At 47.0% G+C, this 26,567-nt stretch overlaps 2 protein-coding genes across 4 annotated transcripts; one reads left to right on the top strand and one right to left on the bottom strand.

The window, feature by feature from the left end:
* Positions 1 to 4,867, bottom strand: RTL5 (retrotransposon Gag like 5). 3 transcript variants are annotated; one of them, XM_037057774.1, is made up of 2 exons: positions 1,046 to 4,867; positions 1 to 591 (listed from the first exon to the last, which is right to left on the bottom strand). In XM_037057774.1, the coding sequence occupies exon 1, from the start codon at positions 4,331 to 4,333 to the stop codon at positions 2,651 to 2,653; it is 1,683 nt and encodes a 560-aa protein (XP_036913669.1). In that variant the 5' UTR covers positions 4,334 to 4,867; the 3' UTR covers positions 1 to 591; positions 1,046 to 2,650. The 3 variants fall into 3 exon arrangements, with proteins under 3 accessions (XP_036913669.1, XP_036913687.1, XP_036913678.1); XM_037057792.1 differs by having other exon boundaries at positions 1,485 to 4,867; XM_037057783.1 differs by lacking the exon at positions 1 to 591 and adding an exon at positions 843 to 958.
* On the top strand, positions 4,708 to 25,902 carry NHSL2 (NHS like 2). The gene is made up of 8 exons (XM_037058029.1): positions 4,708 to 4,801; positions 4,858 to 5,013; positions 7,821 to 7,948; positions 8,227 to 8,422; positions 10,235 to 10,366; positions 11,693 to 13,999; positions 15,682 to 15,814; positions 16,636 to 25,902. Exons 1-8 carry the CDS (start codon positions 4,708 to 4,710, stop codon positions 16,958 to 16,960), a joined length of 3,471 nt encoding a protein of 1,156 aa, XP_036913924.1. The 3' UTR covers positions 16,961 to 25,902.
* The last annotated feature ends 665 nt before the right edge of the window (positions 25,903 to 26,567 follow it).

Here is a 26,567-nt window from a genome sequence, read left to right as displayed (position 1 = left end):
CCAGACAGATACATTCTTTACACACCCTTTATATTTTTATTGAGGAGAAAGCTTTAGCGTACAGAATTTATCTTCACATCACAATAATGCAACAATAACACAATAACAATAACATTTATTTCCAACGGGTTTCCTCCCGAGTCTTTGGGAATCCTTGGGCTGCCTCCATACCCCTGCATGCATCCCCCCACCCCGTCCCTCTTTCAGCCCAAGAAAGTTCCCAAAGCCCATAGTTCCTCTTATAGCTCTTGCAGCTGTTACATCACAACAAATATTGAAGATCTGGGAAAGCAGGGGAAAAGGATCAAAGGGAAGCCCAGGCCCCCCTGCCACCAGAGGGCCAGGAACCAGCTCACTGCTCACCCACTTTTTCCCTGGCTGAGGCTACAAGGTCTCAGAATGGAAGCACCACGGAAACAGGCAGGGCCTGTGCTGAGGGGTCCCTGGAAGTGGGGGTGCAAGGCACCTGTCCTTTGCACTTCTCCAGCAGGGACATGGGCAGCAGGGCCAGTATGTTGACCATCAGCAAATAGGGTTCACAGCCTCAAAGAACAGCACTTCCCCTTCTGGCACTCTCTCCTGGAAAAATAGCTGGAAAACAGACAAAATTTTCTTTACAGTGTTGTTCATTCCTGCACTGGTGGGGATGGGGGCGGGGAAAACAGGCAACTAAAATGTCCAAAGAATTAAGAGAATACTTCAATTATTCAGTACGCCTGACTGCACAGGTGGCAGCCATTTTAAATCCTGCTGATCAAGAGCTTGCAAGATGATCTCAGCTTTGACAAGATGCACTGAGAACACACTAGAAAGAAAGGCAGCTAAGTGCTAATAATACTTGCCTCTGTGTGCTGGGTTTCTGAATGTTTGGGTGGTTTTTTGTGCTTATAGTTTTCTCTGTTGTCCAAATTGTCTGTAATGATTAGGCATCACTTTTCTCTTTGGAGGAGGGGGAGGCCTTTTGAAAAGGTAGCAACAGGTTATAGGAACCCAGCTCCACTGATCCCCAGCTGAGAAATGCATGATAAACAAAAGGGCTTCTTACCTCCCACTGATGAATAGATCTCACCAGCAACCAGCCAGCAGATGAACTGGGTTTGTTTGTGACTCCTCTTCCTCCAGCTCCTTCCTCTTGCTTCCAGGAGGCTCAAAACCCTAAGTCTGGGCTGAGGTTATCTATTGGACTCCAGTGAAGAACACAGGCTTAATTTACTATGCCTCCTTCCCTCTGGCCACAGACACCTTGGCTACACTTGCCCAGCTGCCAGGCACTGTGCAGGTGGCTCAGTGTCAGGGGCAGTTCAGGCCAGCAGTGGGTTTGGCTGGCATTCTGTGGTCAATGACATAGTATGTCCTTTTCACTTCACAAGCAGTGGTTTCTGGACCCATGGCAAGCAGCAGGACTCGCTATAAGGGTCCTGAGGTTTGTACCCAGAAGTCCCAGGAGTTAGTTACTAGGACGCTGTCACCCTGTCAAGCCTTACCATCTCATTGAAACCCAGCATCAGGCCATGGCTTCCCACCCATGGGAGAGACCTGAGGATGTCTCAGCTGTGAGGCTGCAGTCTCTGTAGAGAGAAACTTCCTGTCCCTTCTGACAACTAAGGAACTTTTTAAATTGAAGTTAAAGAGCAGGGCTTGGGCCCTTTCTCTCCTTGTTGGTCCAGGTAGGAAAGGCCAATTAGGCCTCTGTGAACCCCCAAGCATGGCAAGTCTCCTGCAAAGACCTTTGGCTGGGTGCTGCCATCCAAGACCCAGCCCAGGGAGGAGACCGCCATCCCTAAGGAAACGGTCACTCCTCACAATGTCAAACTGAGTTGTTGCTGCTTCTTTTTGGTCCTCTTCCTCTTCCTCCTCCCCATCTTTCAGGAAGCATCAAAGGAAGTGGTAACACTAGGCTCTGTCCAGCGGGGATGCCCAGAAGGGCAGTGTGATAAGAGGAGAGGGCTCCAGATTTGGCAAGCTGGTTCAAGGGCCCTGATGTAGTAGTCTGTGTGAGGGTGGAACTAGCTTGCTCAGTCAGTCAAGGGCAAACCTCAGTCAAATTGTCCCTTTGACATGCAGCTTTGCCCACCCTCACTGGGCTAGATGTAGGGTCATCTTTAGGGCCCTTCTGCTGGAGGCTGAAGGAAGTGTAGGCTTCTAGGCACATTTCTTGATAGCATCCTGCTCTCCATCCATTATGTCTAATAATTAGTGGCATTAGGAGTTCAGTGTAGCCTGTCCTTTTGCTCATTGGGGCAGAGCAGTGAGCCATCAGGTGAAGTCCTGGTGAGCCAGTCAGAGTGGATAAAAGCATAGGACACAGGGTTAGGAACAACTAGAAGGGAAATAACGAGGGGGTGACCAGTTCATTTATAGGAATAGGCCCAGAAACCTGGTTGCTAGCTTGTGGCAGGACTGAGCAGAGTACCCAGTCAAGAGGACAGCTATCGCTGACCCCTCCTTTCCCAGGTGGCTTTGGTTGAGCACATGTCACTCCCTGGTCAGGGCTGCAAGATGGTCTGGAGTTCTACAGGTCTTCTTTAGGTTTTTCAGGTTTGGAACTCCCTTAGGTACTGGTCAGCAAATGGGGCAGATGTGGCAGCAATAGCAGGGGCAGGGAACGCAGTAGAAGGGTGTGTTCCAGGTGGCCATCTCACCCCAGCACTCACACGCGAATTCGGCCACGTGAAGCCCGGTGCCCCGCCTGTCTTGGAGTGAGGCGAAATAGCACTGGAGGCCGTCTTCGAGTATGGCGTTGCCCCAAGCGACCTGCTCGGCGAATCAGGGGTGGTGAACTGTAGAAAGGCGAATTGGTACCTGGAAGGCCCTCCAGCAGTGGGACTCGATTCTGGTTCCTCCGTCTGCTGGGCTGTATTATTGGAGGTGATGTATCTAGGAAATTTTCGTGATAGTAGCCAGTAGTCTGGGATGAAGCATTGGCATAGGTTGGCTCTACCTCCATCAGCTCATCTAGGTCATCATCCTGGGCTTCATCCTCGGTCTCTTCCTCCTGTTCTGGCTCCTGCTCTGGTTCCTGCCCTGGTTCCTGGCCCTTATCCTCATCCTTTTTCTCATCCTCATTCTTCTTCCTCATCTCCTCCTCTTCCTCGTCCACAACATCCACCACCACAATCTCATCCTCGTCGTCGTCGTCCTCCTCCTCCCGTTTCTGTTTCATCTCCTCCTCCTTCTTCTTCATCTCTTCCTCCTTCTTCCTCTTCTCCTCCTCCTGTTCCCTTATCTCTTGCTGAATAGCTCTCGCACGCCTCCACTGGTCCTTGTCGTGAAGCCTGCGCCTGCGCACCTCTGCATCTTCATCCTCACTGTAGCGCTCTTCTTCTCCACTGCCCTCGACATTAGGGTCTGCAGCAAAAGGGAAGAAGATATTGCGAACCCCAGGGAGCGGGATTGGCTTGGGGACACGCACTTTCCTTTCTATCTCCACACATTCGAGAATCAGCTCGTCCAGGTCGGCCATTTCAGTTGACCATAAGAGCTCCTTGCGGAAGAATTCTGACAGGCCTTTGAGGAACTGGTTTTGAAGGCGACAGTCATCCCAAGACAAGAATTGGGCCAGGAACTGAAAAGCATCTGCATAGCTGCCCAGGGTACAGTCTCCCTGCTTGAGCTTGCGAATGGCCTTTTTCGCCACACTTGGGGGGATGGGGCCACAGAATTTCTTACGGATTTCATCCAGGAAGCGTGGGAAGTTGGCATGCAGGGGGCTTCCTTCCTGGGTGACTGAGACGGCCCAGTCCTTGGCGTCACCAGTGAAAAAGGAGATCAAAAAAGCCACCCGCTCGGCACCCCCGGGGAAATGATCCTCATGGTCGGCTATGAAGGTCTCTAACCGCATCAGGAATTCAGGCAGGTAGACCGGGTCGCCTGAAAAGAGCTCTAGCTCAGGCCGCTCCAGAGATGGCATAGGAGGCTGCACGGGCGGCTCCTTGGAGGCCGGAGGGGGCAGTGCCGGCGGGGGTGGGCTGGGCTGCGAGGGAGGGTCGACCTGGCCCTCAGAGGTACCACAGTCCTGGGTCCCACTGACCAACAGCTCCTCCGGGGCGCACTCGGGCTCGGTGCGTGGGGGAGGCCAGCGTGTGAAGGGCATTTCACCCTCGGGCAAGGAGTCTATTTCGTTGAGCGGGAACTCAAAGTTCTCCTCTGCAAGGACGGGCACTGGCCAGCGGATGTAGCTGGAGACATTGCCCCGCAAGGAATTCACCTCCGCCAGGGCTCTTCCTAGCTGAAGGCCCAAATTGGCATTCTCCCCGCGAAGGGCATTTAATTCCTCGCGCAGGGCCACGTTCGCCATGCGTAGGCTATTGAGATTTCCTGATGGCTCGGACATCTGGACTCACCCCGGACCCTGGGTCCGCGGGCAGGGTCGGGGCTTGGGGTGGGGGTGCCGAGCTAGGGGCCGTGAAAGGAGGCCGAAATGCAGTGGGGCCCCAGAGGGGAGCGAAGTGTTGCGGGGAGCGCAGGGTAGGCCGAGCCACACCCACCGAGGAGAGGAGGGAGGGCGGGAGCTCCAAGCACAAGGCCCGGAGGCTGGGCCCAGAGGCTGGGCCCGGGGCGCGTTACCTCGTCCCAGGGATCGCAGAGGGCGGGCAGCGGCGGGAGCTGAGAGGCGCTGAGCGGAAGTTGGAAGTCGCGGGTGGCAAAGACAGCAGCCCCCAGGCAGACCGGGATAGAGCAGACTGCTGCAGGATCTCTCGAGGAAAAATGTTGCGGCTGCGGGATCCCCGCCTTTTAAGCACAGCCTCGCCCCGCCTCCCCACCCCAGCAGGGGCGGGACTTCGGGAACCGCGGGCGCCCAGTGGCCGCCGCGCCCACCCCTCGACTGAGCCTCTCACTGACTCTCTCCTTCCCTAGCTGCAGCTAACTCGGGTCGGGAAAATGCGACAGCGACTGCCCACTCGAGGTCGTCATGGCGACAGCCAGTGAACGTGTTCCTCTCCTCGGGCAGGCCCCCGAGTGTAGAGGAGCTGCTTCGAGAGGCGCAGCTTAATCTCCAGAGCCTGTTGCAAGGTACCGAGAGGGAGCGGGGCTGCGGCCTGACCCCATAGGCCAGATGTGCAGTGGCTGGAGGGAGGCACAGAAGAGAGGACAGGGACCAGCGAGAGAAAAAGAGAGAACACTGTAAAACCCATTGAAAAACAAAGCACACATTTTCCATCTTTTGCCTTCTTGACTCACAATTCTAAAAGGTCCTATTTCTATGGTGTTTACCACCCCCTCCTTTTTTTTTTTTTTCAGTTCCATACTCCATGAGGGGAAAAGGACAGAAACTGAAACAGGGCAATGGGTCAAACCATTTCCAGACAGCTGGATGAGAGAGACTCCTACAGTGTCACCCACAAGCCTTCCAGACCTTCTCTTGCCACATCACCCATGCATGCCTTTGGAATGCTGTCACTCAGCCAAAAAAGGCACCTGCAGATCTTCTCCTCTGGGCTTCACTCACTCTACTCTTGCATTAACCTTGTCCACGTGTCTCCTGGGTAGCTACTGCACTCAGTTCATCCCCAATTCCTAGCCCAGTGTCGTTGAGGTCATAGTGCAGCAAAGCTGGGTGCTCCCCACCCAGAGAAACAGCCCAGTCGGAGTGCCTGAGCGGTCACACTGCACCCACCGGCAGAGGAGGAAAACCAGACTTGGAAAGCAGACAGAGCTAGAATCTAATTCAAATCATAACCTACCTAGCTGTGTGACATTATGCAGATACACACCCTCTCTCAGCTTCTAGTTAATCAGTCATCTTTAAAATGGGAATTCCCCACATGGCACACTTTTGTCAGAATTAAAAATAGAGTCAAAATAAATTGCTTAGCAAGAGTATCTTGCTGCTAGAGACACCCTGATGAGATGTAACATCAACTCCCAGTACATGTTGTTTGGAACATGGGCTGAGCTAAACACAATACTAAAGTTAATACAAAAGAAAAGAAAAACAGCAAGATAATTCCTGATAAAACCTTCCAATAGGAAAACTATACACGTTGGCCAGAGGGATTTATCCACCATACATGGTATTAAAGCTCAGACCTATGAGGTGGACTACTGGACTGCTGTAAATACCTGGGTGGGGGTTACAAGGGGGAATGTATATGTCAAAATTCACTGAACTATACACTTACAATTCATGCACTTTACCATAGGTAAGTTATATCTCAATACAATATTATACATAAAACCTCAATGCTAAGTCACAAGCTCTATACCCCCTTCAGGCCCTCTCATCTCATTCAGACCTCTTTTCCAAGCCTAGAAGCCCTTTCTCTATCCCATTCTGATCCCTACACTTTCTTTTAAGTTCAATTCTTGCCTCATCCAAGAACACTTTTAACATGAGTTCTGTACTTTGCACCATTCCCTCCCTCCATAAGCACTCATATGAGGCACTTTGTACCATCCAGTTCAAGAGGACTTGTACAGTTCTGAACTACTCTTTCTTTCATCTGTTCATTCATTTACTCATTTGTCTATTAGCCTTGGATATATACTTTGTCTGCCTAACCAGCCTGAGCTTGTCAATGTAAAGAACCATATCTCTTAGGTTTCCAGAAGCACCTGGCACAGGGCTGGATCCCCAAGATCCAGATGTGCTCAGTAGACATATCTTAAGTGAACATTAAATTAAACATGAAAAGACATCAGCTCTCATTTATTCATGCCAATGAGGATTAACACTGGTGGAGAATAGAAAATGGCAGATAGCCACTCAATTGGACTACAGCCATAACCCCCACCTCCTTGCCAAGGCAGTGGTGACTTTTGAGCAGCAAGGTTCCAAGAGACACCATGAGCTTTGTGTTCAGATAAGAGAGGAGCTACTGTGCTGTAAGAGAATCAGTGTGTTCTGTGTTGTCATCACAGGCAGGATTAGGACTAGTGGGTGGAAATTTAGAGGGAGGCAGATTTCACCTCAAGATAAGGAAGAACTTTCCTGACACCTGACAGTCCCAACTGTCCTTGGATGGAATCAGTGGCCTTGGGAGGAAAGCTGCCTCCCCTTCTCTGCCACTATGTTTGGAGTCTGAGGAGGTACATTGAGGGGCTGCTGAGAGGAAAGTCTGTGCCTAGAATGAGGTATTGAATCAGACAACCTTTGAGGCAACTCTTGACTCCCTGCCTGTTAATTCTTGACTCTCACTTCCTTCATTTCATTGGATTCCCTCACTTTTGAATTTATCACTTAAATGAAACCAGTTCAAATCTCGTGCATCCTTCTTACTCCTTGACAACGCCCCTGAACTTCTCCTTCCTCCCCTGCCACTTTCTCTGACTTCCTTCTCCTTCACCTAAGCTCCCCTGGACCTGTCACTACCTACAGTGGGACTAAGGTGCAGGAAGCCAGGCCCTTGGAATCTCGAGCAAGAGTTCTTGACATCCAAGGGAGGACTGCACATTGGACTTCCCAATACAAGTCTCTCCATGCTTCACACAGGTCATTTCCCATATAGGGCTGCAGAAAACCTGAAAAGCTGCAGGGCTTCAAAGAGAGGACCTTAGGGCATAAAGTAGCAAAAGGTGTCTGTGTCCTGAGCCTCTTCTCCAAGTTGAGCACAGTGGGGGCCACTGAAGCAAAGGCTTAGAGTCCCAGGACCAGCACAACTCAAATTTATTGGTTCCCTTTTCTTTTTGGCTCTCATAGCCCTGGGGAGTAGGCATTCTCCCATTTACAAATCCAGAGGCTCAGATGCCAGGAAATATCTTAAAGAAACCATGCAAGTCAGGCCTGGCAGCTAGAGCAGGAGCCCTGGCTCATGGTCCCTCCCCTGCCCAGCACTTGGCCATGGCCCCCTAGAGTGTGTATCCACTGTGCTGTTTTTCAGAAGAATATGAGGAACAGTACTCGGAGGCCAGACTGCTGGGGCAGACCTTCCGCTCTGCTGATGAGGCCCCTGAGCCCACCCCTAGCCCAAGGCCCCAGTCTGCCAGGCGTCTGGAGTTTGTCTTGATGGTGAGTCGCCTAGTCCCCTGCCTGGGACAGCCAGCATGCAGAGCTCACCCTGCACCCATCAATAGGGGGACTTGAGCTGCTTACATTATCCACTGGAAGCTGCTGCTCCCCTCTGCTCACCAGCAAGCTGCCCTGAGGCCTGTCTGAGATGGGCCCTGCATAGCAGGTGTCTGGCCTGGCAGCCTGTCCGTGTTTTCCTGCCTCCCAGACAAAGCCTCCAACCACCCTGCTTAGACAAGCCAGGAGCACACCCTTTCCATCACCTTCTTTCCCAACAGCCTACAAAACAGCAGCTGAACGAGGATGAAACTACCACCCAGGGTGTGAGGGCCCCTGAGGCCTCCCTGAGCCTGTCTACCACGGCCGACAAGCAAGTTGCCTGGAATAGCCCCTTCCCTCTGCCCATCCTAGAGGAGAAGCGGTGGCTTCAGCCTTGCTCCACGCAGTCTGACATTGTGCCCATCAACATCTCTGGTAGAGTTGCTTAGCCCCACTTCTGTTTGCTTCCTTCCATGCCAACTACAGACCATCCTCTCCAAATGCACTGGGTGCTGGGGGAGGGTGCGAGACTTTCTTTGCTATTGGCTCGCCCTGCACTGTCAAGGTCACAGCTCTCGCCAGGGAACAGAGGCATGCAGAAGAGGGTGCTCTGGCTGTTCTTTCTTCACCCTCTATTGGCACTACCACATTAACTGCAAGTTGATCCTAACAGAAAACTCTGAAACTTTATGAACTTGTATGCTCTTTGCAGCATCTATGGAAATTTGAAGTGTTTGAGTTACATTTGGGTTGGGGAAAGAAAATTTCTTGTGCCAGAAGCCATGACTGGATAGAACTCTGAGGGAAAGTGTGCAGTTCAGAATGCTTGTGGTAAAAGGGACGCTCATACTCAGGGCATGGGCCACAGGCCTATGGCACTTTAAGTTGACACTTGATCTTCTAGTAAGGTGGGCCTCCTCAGCTGGCATGGCAAGTATTTGATAAGGGAAGTAACAGAAAGAGGCCAAGGCCAAAAACACCAAAGAGGGGTCCAGTACTACCTTGAGAGTGGGAAACATGATGTGTGAGCTCAGCTGGACATGACTTTGGGGATATGGGACACTTATACCACACACATTATTAATTTGTGCTCCACATTCCACTGGCTGTAAGTGAAAGAGGAGGAAGGTTGGTTATGGCTTCTTCAGAAGAAGTTATGGTCAGCGATCTGGTGAAATAAAGACTTCACAACCCAAAGGGACCAGAGGCACCCTGTGGGCCACATTGGCCTGTGATATGCTGGGAAAAGTTGATGAAGAGGAAGAGGACAGCTCTGGCCACACGTAGTGACGTTCCCTGGATATAGGGTCATCCAGTGCCAGTGGTGTCATCGCAGGAAATCAGAGGCAAGAAATAGAGCCAACAGCCTAGGGAGATGTATAAAAAGGAGTGAGAGCTCAGAACAGAGACTCACAAAGTGATGGTGGACACTTTGTTTCTAGACTTCTATCTTACTTGCAATAAGGCTGGCCCTAAACTTTGTCCACAGAGCCCCTTGCTGTGAGGCAGAGAGGAGAGGGTTTGGTTAGACAACTGTTGAATGAGAGATGGTGAGGGGAGCAGCGGACCTCACCCCTCATCTCACCCTGTCCCTGGCCCAGCAATGCCACAGGAACAAAGACTGACCCGGTGCTTTAGGAGAAATAGATCTCAGTCACCACCAAAATGCAATCAAAGGTGGCTGGAGGACAGACTGTCAGGCAGCTTCCTGGATAGTGGGGAGAGGTAAAGCAGCTTCTTGGAGACACTGTCCTCTGGCCCACATAAAGGCTTTCTTTAAGAAAAGATTATAATCAAGTGACCTCTAGTCTCAACCTGTTTCTCTGTAGTAGTGGTTCCCGCCTCAAGCTGTACATCTTAATAATCAACCACCTGGGGAGTTTGAGAAATAGCTTCTACCTGGGCCTTCTCCCAAAGAGTTAAATGTTCTGGGCTGGGATCCAGGTATTGGAGTTTCAGAAGCTGCCTGGTTTATTTCCACATGTAGCCAGGATTGAAAACCATGGCTCTCAGCCACTTAATACTCACAGGTGACCCTGGGTGTGGCCTATGAAAGCCAGCATGTATGTCTTGGGACTCTGGGTATCTAGGGTCATGTTGGGAGGGATGTGGAAGAAGGGCCACCTGCCTGGATGCTGTTCATGCTCATCGCTACTGCCATCATCCCTTCTCTTTGCCTCAGGCCCATTTCCACTATACCGTAAACAAAAACCAAGATGCACCCAAGTGTCTTTATTTTGGCTACAGGGCAGCAGTTTGATAAACACGCAAGTTTGCGACATTCATTGTTTAATACAGAGACAGCCGTGAACCCCAAGTCCACCCTGAGGCGGAGGCGGACCATTATTGGATTCTCTAACTTTTCCCAGCGAGACCAAGGTGACCCCACTACAGCTGATACCCCAGACCCTTCCCCTTGCTCACTTCCTCCAATCCTGCCACCTGGGTTATATTGTGGTGATGGGGAACAGGAATAATTTGAGGGGGTGGGCTTTGGATATTCTGAAAAAGTCAATGTGGTAATTAGAGACAACCAGGGGACCCTGGCTGGTGTGGCTCAGTGGACTGAGCACTGGCTTGTGAACCAAAGGGCTGCTGGTTTGATTCCCAGTCAGGGCACATGCCTGGGTTGTGGGCCAGGTCTCCAGTAAAGACAACCAAGGGCCTTTGGTCAAGGGGAGCAACCAAACATGAAGAGCAGGTCTCCCAGGCTATAAATTTATTATATTATTGTTTACCATTATAAATGGAACATAACCATCTATGTCAAGTTTACCCAAGTAGGTACAGGGGGAATTATCATTAAAAGCACCATCTTAACAGAACCATTACTGCTGTTAAATGAATGCCATCCAAAGAGCACAGACCAGAGAGGTGGATGCAAACCCAGGCTCTCCATTTCTTAACCATGAGGCCTTGGGCAAGTTAAAGAACCCCTCTCAGCCTCAGCTTTTTCAACTATAAATTGGGGATAATGACACCAACCTAGTGGAGTTGTCATAAGGATTGTAGTTATTGTATATAATTTGCCTACCATGTGCCTGGTACATAGTGTGCATTCAGCAGATGGTGCCTGTTACTATAAATTTTATCACAGCAGTAGTAGCAATAGTAATGATGACAGAACAGTGATAACTGTTGTGGGTATGAGAAATCTTGGGGGATTTTGAATATCGGAATGGTTCCCTCACATCCGTGGCTTATCTTAAGTCGTCATGTGGCAAAACTAAAAAGTGACAGGTGCCAAAAATGCAACTACACTCTGTGCTTTCCAGCTATGGCATACTCCAAATTCATTGTTGGAGCTGAAAGTCATACAGTGCTGTCTTTTATAGTTCAAAAGTCTCTGCTTTCATCTTAGGAGAAGTGAACACTGAGGTCTGTGACAGTTTCATGAGCCTGTGGTGAAAGCCCAGGAAAAACGCAAGGTAGTCCCCACCTGCCACTTCAGATCCAAAAGGAATAATCAAAGCTGGAAAGTCCTTGGCAGCCATTTGGATAATTCAAGGGCACCCCGTGACTCACCGTGTTGTGATGGGTGAGGACCCAACTTCCCGTGCATTCTTGTCTATGGAAAGGAAGAACCAAGGAATTCTGCCCAAGTTGTTGGCAAATGCTTCTTGGCAAAAACTTGGTGCTGACATCACAGGAGCTGCTGGGTGATTCCTGGTTGCACCACTAATGTTCTGTGTTTCCCTCCTCCAGGTCACAGCAACAGCCCCACAGGCAGGGTGGCTCGCTCCACCAGCTCAGACATCAAGCACAGTCATTCTGTTCCAGAAGGTGTTCATGGAAGAGTCGCAATCAGTCAGGAAGTTCGCTTCCCAAATCTCAGCTCACCAGCACTGAGAAATCCTTCTAGTGATCTGGAAGAACCTCTCCAGGTGCGTGGTGGCACCAAGCCTCCTGGCATGGAAAGCGTGGGAATGGTGTATAGTGTCCCCAGTTCTTGCAATGGACCAACAGAATCTACATTCTCTGCTTCCTGGAAGGGAGATGCTTTTACCTATATGACTCCGAGTGCCACAAGTCAGAGCAATCAAGTCAATGAAAATGGAAAACATCCTTCCTCTGGGAATGCATGGGTTTCTGTGCACACACTGCCACCTCTGGTTCCTAAGGAGGCTGCCACTGTCTTTGTCATTCGTGATAACCCAGCAGGATGCAGTGGATCAGCTGGCTATTCTGAACACCCTATGCAACGAAGGCAAATATCGGAGCGACCCTTCAAGATTGGCCTTCTGACTGGTGGTGGTACCTCAAGACTGGAGACAGGCCCAGGTGGGGCCAGCAGGTTCCGGGAGCGGTCACTGTCTGTGCCCACAGACTCAGGCACCACAGATGTGGACTACAATGAGGAGCAGAAGTCCAGTGAAGCCTGCGCCCTGCCTTATGCTAGTACAAGTTCCGAGGGCAGTAACAGTGCTGACAACATTGCCTCCCTTAGTTCCCAACAGGAGGCCCAGCATAGAAGGCAGAGATCCAAGAGTATCTCACTCAAGAAGGCCAAAAAGAAGCCTTCCCCACCAATGCGCAGTGTCTCGCTGGTCAAAGATGAGCCAGAAGGTGGGTCCGCACTACCCAAGGATCAGAGGCCCAGAAGCCTTTGCCTCTCCTTGGAACACCAAGGACATCACTCATCCCAGAGTCACCCAGCCGTGCCTACCTTCAAAGACCCAGAAGGTACACAATTCTCCCACCATTGGTATCTTACTGACTGGAAATCTGGTGACACCTACCAGTCCTTGTCCAGCTCCAGCACTGCCACTGGTACCACGGTCATTGAGTGTACTCCAGTTCAGGGCAGCTCAGAGTCTCTTGCCTCCCCTTCCACCTCCAGAGCTACGACACCTTCACAACTCTCCATCGAGGTAGAGGCCAGGGAGGTACCCTCCCCAGGGAGACCCACTGGGTTGATGTCACCCTCCAGTGGATACTCCAGTCAGTCAGAGACACCAACACCCACTGTCTCCATGTCCTTGACCTTGGGCCACTTGCCGCCTCCGAGTGGCAGTGGTCGGGTGCGTCCAGTGGTACCTGAGAGGAAGTCATCACTACCCCCAACATCACCAATGGAAAAAATTTCCAAGTCACGACTATCATTTGACCTCCCATTGACCTCGTCTACCTACCTGGATCTGTCTGGGATGAGTATCTCTATCCGAAGCAAAACCAAGGTGAGCCGGCATCACTCAGATACAAATTTTGGGGCCAAGCTGCTCCAGAAAACTAGTCCCAATCAGCCAATCATGCCTATGGTTACTCAGTCTGACCTACGTTCTGTTCGCCTGAGGTCAGTCAGCAAATCTGAGCCAGAAGATGACATCGAGAGCCCTGACTATGCTGAGGAATCGGGAGGAGAAGTCTTTGCCTTGCCAGAGAGAAAGATGAAACCTCCCATAGCTGAGAAACCCCCACTGGCCCGAAGGCCTCCAAGCTTGGTCCATAAGCCACCATCTGTCCCTGAGGAGCACCCTCTCACTTCACCTACATTGGCTATGACCCCTAAGAGCTCAGTTCAACACATGAGGCCACTCCCTCCAGACATCTACACCGTGGTACAGAAACCAAAGTCTTTCAGCTTCCCTGAGGCCAGAAGTCCAGGGGAGTCAACAGCATCATCATCTGTTGTTTTCACACGTTTTGCCAGTTCCTCTGGTGCCTTCTGCTCAGGAACACAGCAACCTCCCCAGGGAAGCACAGAGGATGCAGGCCCCAAGATGAGAGCTCTGCCTGAAAGAATTAGCTTCCAGAGCCAGGAACAAGCTGAGAAGAAAAAAGGCAAGATTCCACCTCCTGTACCAAAAAAGCCCAGCATTCTCTACCTGCCTCTAACTTCACCTACAGCTCACATGGAGGCCTATGGGGCTGAACCAAGGCTGCCTGTCAGCCCCATCATCACCCTGGAGGAAGATGCCAAGTGTCCCCCAACCAGCGACCACCTGCAATCCCCTGATACAAGGACCACTACAATACCACATGCTGATGGTGAAAGGGAGGCAAACCCTCTGGGTTAGTAAACTATCTGCTGGCTTTTCCTTTCAATCCCAGGAGAGATGAGGCTGAGAATGGAGTGCCAGAGACAGAAGCCAGTGCCCCATGATCATGGCCCCGGGATGACCAAGTCAGTAAAGACATATCTTGAGGGTTTGGGTTACTCTAAATAGGCCTCACTGCCCTTGGGATTGGAACCCAGGGACAGATCTCCAAGGCTCAGTTTGAGCCAGTGTACCCTGGAACCCCCAGTGCCAAGGTAATGAAATGAAACTAGGTCTTAGCATCCTAGGACTTAAGGAGCCCATTTACCTAGTCAGGCATGCTTCCTGTGCCCCAGGAACGATCTCTCTCTTTCTCTCTCTCTCTCTCCCCTTTACTGTACAGTGCTTTGCACTAGCCACACTGAGTTTAGTTTCATGCATAAGACTGGGCACCCTCCCAGGCTGAGTTCAAGTGACATGGTGGGCTTGCAGGCTTCTGAAGCAATGGAATGCATTACCAGCAGCAGGCTTTCGACAAGAAAAGGAGCCCACTTTCTTAGGTGGTTAGCTCTTTCTGGAACAATAAGATTAAGTTAGATAATATTTCTCATCCTTTTGGGGTTTCTTCCTTGTCTCTTTTTGTTCTCATTGTGGCAAAATACACATAACATAAACTGTACCACGTTAACCAATTTTACATGTACAGTTCAGTAGTGTTAAGTATACTCACACTCTGATATATCCATCACCACCATTCATCTCCAGAACTCTTCATCTTGCAAAATGGAAGTCTGCACCCATTAAACATTAACTCCCCATTGCCCCCTCCCCTCAGCCCTAGCAACCACCATTCTGCTTTCTGTCTTTGAATCTGACTCCTCTCGGGACTTCATGTAAGTGGAATCATACACTATTTGTCTTTCTGTGGCTGGCTTGCTTCACTAAGCATAATGTTTTCCAGGTTCGTCCATGTTTCTCTTCCTTTTTTGAACTCTCAACACCAAGCATAAAAATCTTTTTTGTTGTTATTTTATTTATTTATTTGTAGAGAGGGGAAGGGAGGGAGAAAGAGAGGGAGAAAAATATCAGTGTGTGGTTGCCTCTCACACACACCCCACTCTGTACCTGGCCTGCAACCCAGGCTTGTGCCTTGAGTGGGAATCAAACCAGTGACCCTTTGGTTTCCAGGCTAGCACTCAGTCCACTGATCCACACTAGCCAGGGCCAAACGTTAAAATCTTACAGCCTTCCTTAAGCTGATTTGGACTTTCAATATAAATTAGATCATTGTGACTAGAACATTCAAACAAAACAAAGTCAGAGATAATGTTAGAATTTCTTCCTCAAACCCCTCAGACTCACTCTGAAATTCAGGTAGGTACCACTCCCACCCACTGGTTGAGTCACTGCTTTAGATTTCTCTCAGCTCTTTGATTTTTAAAAAGGACCTATTTAAAACAAGAGAATGCTCAAGCAGCCCATTGTAACAGAAGAGGTATGAGAGAGCAGGGACCCAGGCTGATCTTCAGCACTCAGTCCACCTTGATCAAATCACTAACCTCTGAACATCATGTTCCTTTGTAGAATGGAGACATTAAGAGTCTCCACCCTGCTGCTCTTCCAGAGTTGCTTTGAACATCAGATGAAATACAGATGAGAATGTGCTTTGTCCCTACTCTTGTAGTCAAAGTAATTCCTTCTGGTTCTTATACCTAGGGAGTTCCATGGAACCCAGCACTGAAGAGAAAAGTGTTATCAGTGATAAAACAGCTGAATGGATTGCAGAAGATGATGATGACGTGTTTGTGGCTTCACGCACAACTGAAGATTTATTTACTGTGATACACAGGTCTGGACCAATTACCTTAATTCCTATTGTAATTGCCTTCCCTTTCTATACCAAAAGACAAACTGCTCTCTCTAAGCAGCCATTAGAATTGAAACTGGAGACAAGTTCAGATATCCACATATGTGAAAGCAGTACAGGGCCTCACATCGCCAATTCACTGACATCTTTGGGTGAAGTGGAGGAGGGGCGGGGAAGGGAGGACCAGGTGCCAAGTGAGAGGCCCCTCGTCTCCTAGCAACTGCTCAGCCTATTGTGGCTCCATCTGCTTTCTCACAGCTTTGTCTACAGTTGGAGACATTTAACCCTTTACAGAATTCTTTGCACACAAAAAATCTTATCAAGAAGTAAAGTGGGGCACCAGGCCAAGTATCAGAGCAGGAATTTAGGTGAAGGGGGGACCAGATGGGGACCCAGTTATTGGACAGGGGCACAAAGCAGGACTCAGTGAGGAGGAAACTGGAAATAGCCCGTTATTGGAGCTAGAGCACCAGTTTTGAGAAAGGTCAGTTCCCAGGCTGTCTTGATCAGTCACTGAGCTTGACTCCTTAAATTCTTCTTCATTCCTAAGAGCTGGGCAGGACCGAGCCTACAGGCTCAGGCCAATGACTCCAGCTGCAGGCACTGAAAGGAGTATAGGGAGAGGGACCAGACAAGGGAGCCCAAGGACTTAGTGGAGCGAGAGAAAGGTGGGGAGTGCAACTGCTTGCAAGGCTGCTGCATGGAAGTTCCCAGATCACGTCACTGGCATATATGAACTTATGTGAAGCCTTAGGAAATGCCTGCCCCGTGAATTCACTCCAAGCAAACTTTCTCTTACTTAGGTCCAAAAGAAAGCTTCTTGGCTGGAAGGAGCCTGGGGAAGCCTTTGCTGGAGGCAGCAGACCGAGCTCCTACTCACCAATAAGGAACACAGCTGATTCTCCAATTAGTGAGTCAGCTGCCTCTGCAGGGTCAAGCGGCAGTGCCAGCCTAGATGCTGGCAGAAATGATGATTTCAAGGCCTTGCTACAGAAGAAGGGAAGTAAGGCAACTCCAAGGTCCCGCCCCTCAGCAGCCGAACTGCTGAAGACCACTAATCCACTGGCTCGGAGAATTATCGCACAGTTTTCAAAAGACTACGACACCACCGATAGCTCCAGTACCTAAGCCTTGAGTGATCAAGTGGGGTACTAAACTTGAGTAGAAAAGGGGGAAGAGAAAAGTTTTTAAAAAGAAACCATGAACATATCAAAAGAGCCTACACTTCTTTTACTTTAATTCACATTTTGGACAGCAGGAGAGAGACCACTTTATCTAGAACTAAAGTCATCAGGCACTTTAATCATGTTCAGACATTTTACGGTTTCATACTTAACATCTTGCCATTACTGACTACGGATCTTCTCCTTATTTCCCGCCAGTGGTATGCACTAAGAAGAAATTCTCAGATACAAGGACACATGTGCCATCTTTTAAAACAATGATCAGCTGCTCCGTCCATGGCTCCTGGCACTGAGGGGCACAGTGTGAGAGCAGACTGAGGGCTGCCAAACCTGGGGACCTGGGGAGCCACTGCTGATGATACATTTTCCTGGTGAGGTCTTGCTGACTTTGTGGAAAAACAGAAAGACTCTGATGCCTCTTCAACCATGGTGTAGCTCCCTCCTTCTAGAGGTTTGCAGGTGTGCACTTATTTCGGCATGGGGTTGATTGTATGGCTTTTGTGAAAAATATGAATGTTACTCTGTCCTGAACTTCATGCCTTTTGCAGTTTGATTGTCTACACGGTGATCAGGGTGATGAGTTTCAACAACATAGAGATCCTCCCCACAACCCCTTAGCTTGAAAAGGTCAGGATCAAGTTGCTTTGGATGAACCAAGCTTGGCCAAAAAACAAGGCAGTCATTTGTTCACTCTGATCTTGCCAAGGGGACTCGCACTAGCGCCTTCAGATCCTGTAAGTGTCTGTCAACATTGATAGGTAGGATCTGTGCCCAGCTTATGCTGCATTCGAAGAACTCTCATATCATTTGCATATAACATTCATTACAGGAAGTAATTAGCTAAAGGAACAGCATCATGAAAGGCTCAAGGAGGAGAGAAAGTAAGTGTGGTTTGTGGTTGGTTTTGTTTTGTTTAAAGGAAGTCTTATGATGGTCTAAAACTAAGAACATATAGACTAAAAGGATATATCCAGAATCTAAAAGGCAGACTTGCAAATTGCTATGGCCCATAACACACACCCCAAAAGGCATACTTTTTGCCATTTAGCTTATGCTGTTTGACAAACTTTCTGTTAACCATGTGGGGACAGAGGGTAAGAACTGGGTAAATGGGTTGCTGATGGAGCCTCGGAACAATCATTGGGATCCCTCCTGCCCCACCTCAAAGCTTATAGGCACTAACTGTTCTTGTCAGTTCAATTTCCTAAGCAAAGCAAGTGCAGTGATTCATTGGATTTTCATATGTCTGGTTTCTGGGGGGGGGGGGAACAGACAAAGCATTGAATAAAGAAAACTGGCTGACCAGTAATGGAGGGGTAATTGTCCACCATCTCTTAGGGAAAAAGAAGCCACGTGCAATTGTAGACTGTTCCACGAAGAGAGTTCCCCAACCCCTTCCTCCTTCACCCCCCTCCATCCAATAGATTCATTGGTCAGCCTCCTGGAAGAAGCAGAAACTGCCCCAGAGACAAGCAGATCTTGATTTTGATAGGCCATGTTACTCACCAATGAGAAGCAAGCTCTTAACACAACTGCCCACACTCCAGGGGACAGAGCACCTGAAAAACCACACTGAGTGCTGAGAAGATTTAAACCTCTCACACAGAAGCCCTAGGCCTAGGCCCTTGGTTGGTACAGTTCTGAATTCTAGACTTCTGAGTACAGGCTAGCCCCACCTACTTCCTTGCAATCAGCACTTTCCCCTGATTTAGACAGAAGCCACTTAAAATAATAAACGGCAAAATTCCAGGTGTTTTTTAAGGTATTCAAATTATTTGGTTTAAAAACCTGACCTAATTTCAGGGGTTTTACCTGAAATAAAGTAGAGTCATTTCTGGCCTTAGTTTATATATGAATGCCGCACTTGTCTGTCCCAGACTCAGAATTCCAAAAGACATAAACATCTTGCTCAGTAGGAAAATGAAGGAGAGTTTGTGCTTTTGCCTAACAGAGGTAAAAGGCAGCCAGGTCATTCTCCTTGGGAACCATTAATAATAGCTGAACTCTAAAGCTAAGTATGAGACTCACACAGTATAGGACTTATTACTTCTGCTGATTTTTCTGGAAGCTTCTTGTTTGCTACTTCAAGTGGGGTTTGCCTCTCCCCTCACCTTGCTACCTCTGATGGTTTCCCCAAAAGATTCTAAGCTGAATACCCAGATACCTGTATATTTTTCAATTACCTTGAGTCTTACTTTCCTCTACAACACTCTGTATGCCTGGAATTTTGAAAACATCATCATCACTGTGACCCTCAAATACCCAGTGGTGTTCTCATTAGCACATGAGGATTTCAGGCAGAGATTGTGTGGTTAGAGGTAACATGGAGGACAAGAAATATTCATTTAATGTTTTGCAAGAGGTGGACCTACTTCCCAGCAAACAACAACCAAACTGTTTGATTTCTACCAGTCATCAATGAACATAACAGTGAACATCTTTCCTACTCGTAACACTCAACCTCTCTCCTCCCTTGATTATCATAACACCAACTCTTTCTCCCACCCAGGCACAAACGACAGTATTTGCTGCCTTCTTCACCTACTCTGCTGATACTGGAGAAGAGAGGCTGAGAGCCCCTCCAAAAAGGCTTTCAGAGAACCTACTACTGCCACTATTACTATTATAAGTAATAATGATAACAATTTCTGAAGGTGGAATACAGAAGAGGTGCAAGTGACATGAAGTTGGCCCCAGGAGGCCAGCTTCCATTCAAGTTGTTTCTGTCCCTTTGTTTCCTCTGATTCCAACCAATAGCAGCAGGTAGTCCGGTCAGGAGTGCAGGAAGTCATTCCTAGGAGAGGTTAATCGGTAGTTAAGAGTGCTTTGCTCTTGGTGGGTATTCATTACATATTTGTGGTTCAGATGCTGAGGCTAGAGAGCAAGTCATTCTCAGCATAACAAGAAGCTTTGCTGATGTCTCCTCTCCTTTGCCTGCCTCAGTCTCTCTCCTGAGACTTCCACCTGGCACCAGCTTGCCCCTTAGCCACAATCCCTGTGAACTGCAGCCATAGTTGACAGCTCACCCTTGAAGGAGGCAAGAGCAAGGCATCAAATTAATTCATGTTAGCTTAATGACCGCATACTGACCAATTGATCTGGAAACATCACCTTGAATGTGCAAAGACAGAGGAGATTCAACAAGCATGTTACCAGACATCCATTTTAACTCTAGACAACACGGTTTGGGTTGCGGTCCCACTATACCTATCAGTCTGAGCAGATCTGTCCACGCATCTGCCTTCTTCCTCATAAATGCTCTCTTCTCTAAAAAGATGAGCTCATGGTCAGTGCTCTTTTCCTCACCAGTGCAGCCTTTCAGCAGCACCAAGTGCAGCCTTTCAGCAGCACCAAGCAGCACACAATGGTGAGCTTTCAATTTAATATGATTTGCCAGGGCCAGGCCTGGAGTGAGGTAAGTGAGGCATGTGGGGTGCAAAATTTAAGAAGGCGCCCACTCTCAGGGCTGTGCAAGTGCCTTACCCTTGTCCTGGCTCTGTGGTTTGCACTCCATAAAGTACTATCAGTTTATCTTCCTCCTAAGAGCAACTATGGTTCTTCTGACTTGAGGGTAACTCCCCACCTGTTGTTGTACCAGATGTTTTTGTTGCCATCTGTTTTTCCACTACTCTAAACTTTTGTATGCCTATGTCTATCAAAGAATCTTCATTATTATCAGAAAACATGGTTGCTTTCTAAGTAACCTGCTCCAAGTGGCAAGTTAGTACCCATTTTAGTAAGGGATGCCGGCAGGATAGCCCATCAGCAAAATACTGAATGAGTTGGAGGTCTGGTCATAGGGATCGTTGGTCTCCTCTTTCTGCTCCATTCTTCCCAGACCTTCTTCCCAGCACCAACTCTTCTGAGTGCCTCCTAGTTTGTTCTCTTCCTAGCTAAGAAAAGTGTGCTCTCAGGAAAGGGGTAAATTCCCTTACTTTGAGATTATAAGGCTCAATGCTACCTCTTTTGAAGGTTGTTTGCAGTTTAACAGGGGAAAAAACCTATGCCAAAGGAATGAAATTCTACTTGTAGAATTATAGGCACCAATTAGTTGCAGAAGTGTTGTTTTTTTTTCACCATGGAAAGGCCAAATTCCCTGACAGCTAACTCCAGAATATGACAAATACATTAATCTCCTGGAATTATTATAGTAAATTACTGATAGTCGATTCAATTGTCTTCATATCCAGTGTTGTTCAAAATGGCTACAACCAAGGGACTCTCAGAAATGCTACTAAAAGCCACTAAAAAGGCCTAGATAATTCATATTGTACATTAACATTTTTACACAAATGGAATTAATGATATTTATCATTTGAGTAAAAAAAAAAGGATTTGAAGAGTTTGTGAAGATATGTCCTGTTTGTGAAAGGTGAAAGTGTCCAATATTGTCCAATCAATGTCAGTCCAGTATCGGTGGTGACTATTAAACTTATTGGAGATACAAGTTTACTGAACATGAGCCTCTGCTCCCCGCCATCTATGTTTTGTGCTATCACTTCAAGCTTGGTGTGAGAATGAGACAAGATTCCCCCCAAAACCCTTTGTATGTATTTCAGCTATAAGTAATAAGGGATTTAAGCGAACAAGAGAGAGGGAAAGAGGTACAAACAGCTGCCTTTGTCAAAGGGCAGGAAAAATTATAATTATTTAAACAATGACATTAAATTGAAAAAGTTTTAAAAGACTTGGAAACAGATTTACAGAGGAATACAATAGTAAATGATTATAGGCACGCATTTGAGAATTTTTAATGTGTTTAGCAAAAAGGAGTTTGCATAGATAATGGGTTGTGTGAAATAGGTATATCTTTTGTTCAGTGAAGCCCTGAATCTAAACCAGTGCCTCTCAAAGTATGGTACCAGGACTATTAGCAGCAGCAGCAGCAGCAGCAGCAGCAGCCCTGGAATGTATGTGGGGGTGGGGGGTGCGTGTGGGCACGTGCGCATGCACGTGTGTCTCTTCTAGTGATGTTACTTCTTCAAGCTCCTGGATCACTACAGTCACAACTCTCCAAATGATTACAACCTTCCCATCATTTCTGCTATCATTACAGTGATCAGTCTCTGGCTAAGTGATATATATTGTCATGTTGTTGTATGGTGTTAATAAATCATCAGTTTGAATCAGCTACTTGCTGTTCTCTAGAAGGGCTCTGGCAGAAGTATATTAGATTTTAAGATTTTGCCTAAATAGCAGAATTTGATATCAACAAATCCCCAAACAAACTATGAACTGGAACAACCAGTTAACTCCTCTTAGCCTCTCTTTAATGCCAAGCTTTATAGAAATTTATTCCTTACGTGGTGTTAAGCTTTTCTAATGTCCAATTTTATAGAATGTTATGCATGCAAACACAGCATTGTGCTGATTGTACAAGTCACCCCAAATTCATTTCCTCCTCTGTATGTATGATGGTGAAGAAATATCAATATGTATGTTCTTATCTCTCCTGATCAATTGTAAATTGCAAATCTTTCATTAATTTTTAAATGAGATATATTTACTCTGGCTAGTAGTTAAAATTTTATTCTTTTTATTATATTTCATTGCTACTTTTTTCTACTGGCTCCAAATCTTACTTTGGGGAATATTTCTTATTTCTAGATTGTTGTATTTATCTTATTTCTATATTTATCTGTAGTCATGGAATACTAGAGCTCAAAGGGACCAACTTCTCATTTTAAAGATGAGGAACTGAGGCCCAGAAAGGTTAAATAACTCATCCAAGGTCACACAGTGGCAGATCCCGGCTTCAATCTCAGGTCTCCTGCCTTTGGGTTCAGTGTTTTTTCATTTTAAAGCACTACATTTATAGAAGACTTACAGCTGGCTTCTGCTTTTGTGACACATGTGTTTCTCAGATATTTCATATATATATATATATATATATATATATATATGAAAATGATCAAGAGTTCTTTAGTTCATAAATTCAAAGATAAATCTGATTTTCAGTTTAGAAACATTAATTTTCCTCCAAATTCAACATATGTGTTCTACTTTGTACAATGGATGTTTTCCTTAAAAGTTATTTGAAAAATGAATTTTTTGCATCAAATTCCATTTTTAGGAGAGAAGCTTTCTATGTAAGGGAATCTTTGGGTGATTTCTTTTGAAAAACAAAGAATTCTCTTGTCACTGTCTCTTAAAAGCCTCTACTTCTTTTAGCGTGAACTTTTGTAACTGGTGTTTATTTAAAGTAGACGAAGCCAATATAGGCTCTCCTAGAATCTACTTTATCTTTCCCTTCTTAAATTGTATGAGACTTTCAGACTGTTACATGCTCATGAGATACTTAGTTGTGTCCTAGAAACTTCACCTAGCTTGATATTTTGTCAATCCCTGGGCTCAAATTCTATCTTCGTCTTATCAGACAATAACAGAATTCTCTAACCATACTAAGTTCTGCATGCAGTCTCTTTTCCAGAACATTCTTTGCCTAGTACTCATTAGTCTAATTCTCTCTTTAGCTATTCTTGAGTTTCCCTCCATCTTTCATGCATACCTCATTATTCTGTGGTGTTGCAGGCAGTGGCCCTTTAGGGCTGTCTTAGTCGTATGGAGTGGTATTTCCAGTAATTGCCATTGTTCCCTTTTATTCTCCTGGATCTTTTTGGTTTCCCTTTTCAGGAATGCTCAGAGGGTGGTGGTATTTTCCCCATCATTAGACCAGGAGTTGATAAAGTATTTTTGTAAAGGGCCAGATAGTAACTATTTTAAGCTTTGTGGGCCACTATGGCCTCAGTAGAAAATTCTTTTTTGGTGTTTGACCTTTCAAAAGGTGTTTTTAGACCTTAAAAATGTAAATACAATTATTCGCTCTTGGGCCATAAAAGCCACAGGCTGGATTTGGCCTACTTGTCATAGTTTTCTGAGCCTTGGTCCATACTGTCCTCTGAGACTGGCATTTCTGTGACCTGTCCCATGTGATCACTGGTTTGTGTACTTTGTGTACTGCATAATATGGCTCACTGACTTCCCATGTCCTGCACTGTCAGACAACTCTTCACAGAGGTGGGTGGAGAACAGCTGCTTATGCCAACCATTACTCTTCAATAGGGTACCCCTTATGATCTGTCTATCTATCATCTATCTATCTATCTATCTATCTATCTACCTATCTATCTATCATTCTCACTGACTATCTCAGTGTAGGAACCTTCATTGCTTTCTCTAGCTCTCTTATCCAGGTTAGCCAATGTGCCTCTGCTTCTACAAGTCTAAGGTAAGTTGGCAGGGAAGCATGGATTTCTGAGCTTTACTATTTCTTTTGTCCCATCCTTACCCCCAAACTGTGGTTCATCTGTCACTCTGCCTCATACTGCCATCACAAGTTTAGGGCTGTCCCTGGAGAGTCTGGTAGCTCAGGCCCTGAGACTCTAGTCTAATGTACAATCCCCTAAGAAAATCCCCAGCTCTCTTGGTTCCAATGACTAGTTTTAAAACTCTGAATGTCCACATGCCCATTTTCTAATGTGATTTGGACCTGTTCTAGACTCGGCCCCAGCAAGAAAAACAATGAGTTACAGAAGGTATTCTGTGTCTTCAGCTTTTCCTGCCAAAACCTCCTGCTTCCTGGGTCCCTGCCCCCAGGTATGGGCTCCTTGGGATGCCCTGGGCAGCACCATATCAGCAGGTATTCAACACACTGCCACTTCCTGTTTCCTGCACCTCTAAAAGGATTTCTTAAAGCTCCTCCACATCTTTCTCCATCTTGCTCCGTCTCTATCTCTAATGCTATTACTTGGAGGTCTAAAGCTCAGAGTCACATGTTCATATTTGCTCATATAAACATGAGGAGATATGAGTGAATGACAAGGTATATGCCTGTGTAGTTTCACCAGCTGACTGTGAAGTCCCCATTCCCTAATGTATGTATCTCATACACATACACATGTGCACACATGCCCCATCCACTGCTCACAGCAGTTCTCTGGTCTAGGTCCAGGTCTGATGGGGCTAGTCAAGGAGAAGGGGATTGTCGGGGCTCCTGAGGCATTTCCTTTTTTTTTTTTGTCTTTTCCACTGGCTTGTGCTGGCTTCTCCCAAGAAGCCATTTGAAGAAACTCTTCTGTGGCAGTTCTAAACAGGCCAATACACAGAGAGCTATGACTTTCATTCATTAAGGACTCGGTCACTCAGCCATACCTCTCAGGCATCAGATTTTTCTATCTAAGCAAATTGCTTCTTAGGATCTTTAACTGACCATTTGTCATTTGAGCCCAGAGATCTACCTACTCACTGAAATCTAAATTTTAGAAAGTCAGAGACATGAGTTACTTTCAGGATTTTCTGATTTGAAAGCATCCATGAAACAGTTTCTTTCTGCCTTTTGTTTAGGATTCCCAAGTTTAGGAAGGGAGCCAGGCTTGTGCCTTTGACGCTAAGGCAGCAAAAGTGCCACACTTGCCAAAAGCAAAATGAGGAAAGAGGATTGACTAGTCCTATTATGCACAGTCAGGAGATGGACTTTTGTGAAGTTAGCACTACGGTTCAATTTTCACTGAGTGCCAACAATGCACTTAAGGAAAATAAGGAAGACTGGAATTTACAAACCAATATCCTAAACTGGAAGGCAGAAATAAGGTAACCCCTTCAGTGATGAGAATGTGTCCATGGAAAAAATTCAAGAAGCAATGGAAACCAAGAAGGATTGGAATCCCAGTCTTTCTATAATTCCAACACAAAATGGAAGGGAGCCCTCTGTGGGGTGATATTACAAAGGGTTTTTCTAGTCTTTCTTTTTTTCTTTTCTTTCTTTCTTTCTTTTTTTTTTTAACAAAACCATTTCTTACTGGCTTGCTACCAGCAATTGAATTGTATTCTTTATATAGCTAGAGCTGTTTGTGTCTTCTTAAAATAAACAACTTCTGTTCAAATTGTTTTCTGTCTCCCCCTCTGGTTTTCATTTTAGCAATGATGCCTTTATTCAGACACTAAGCCCAGTTTGTGAGCATGTTTTCCTGACCACACAAGTATGGGGCCCACACACATGGAATCTGATTCTCATAAACTTCTCAGAACCGTGAATAGATATACAGCACACAGTGTCTTGCAGAAACCTGGCACACTGAGTTGGGAACCTCAGCCATATAGTCAGGTAAAGCATGTTCGAGGGCTTTGCCTCAAGGATTTGATTTCAACTGCTCATGGAGACAACAAGGGGCTGTGGGTGAGGCAAAGCCCTGGTGAAGTAGGCTGCCACTGTTGCCAGGCTCCTGAGGGAAGGAAGTTGCCTTGGCAACTGTGCTCAGGGCTGCTCTCCCTCTTTGTTCTCTAGTTTAATGAAGCCATCCAACAGGGCAGTCCAGTGTGAGTTTGGGCTGGGAGCAGAAATCACAGACCTGATGTGGCCCAGATCACTTCCATCCCTCAGAAAAGATATGGTCCCACCATTCAGGTGGTGACACCTATATTCAAGGGTCAACTCCCATGCAAAGGGAGTTTTGTTTTCTGTTCCCAACTGGTCCAGACCTCTAGACCAGTTGTGGTGTTGTAGCCAGCATCCTTGTCTCCTTGAGCCCTGTGCAGCTCATGTTCCCAGACAG

This window comes from Sturnira hondurensis, unplaced genomic scaffold, assembly GCF_014824575.4.
Source record: "Sturnira hondurensis isolate 20B ecotype Veracruz unplaced genomic scaffold, ASM1482457v3 Scaffold0000982, whole genome shotgun sequence".
In the NCBI taxonomy this organism is placed as follows: Eukaryota; Metazoa; Chordata; class Mammalia; order Chiroptera; family Phyllostomidae; genus Sturnira; species Sturnira hondurensis.
Note: the sequence above shows the minus strand (reverse complement) of the source record. Positions and strands in the feature narration are given on the sequence as shown.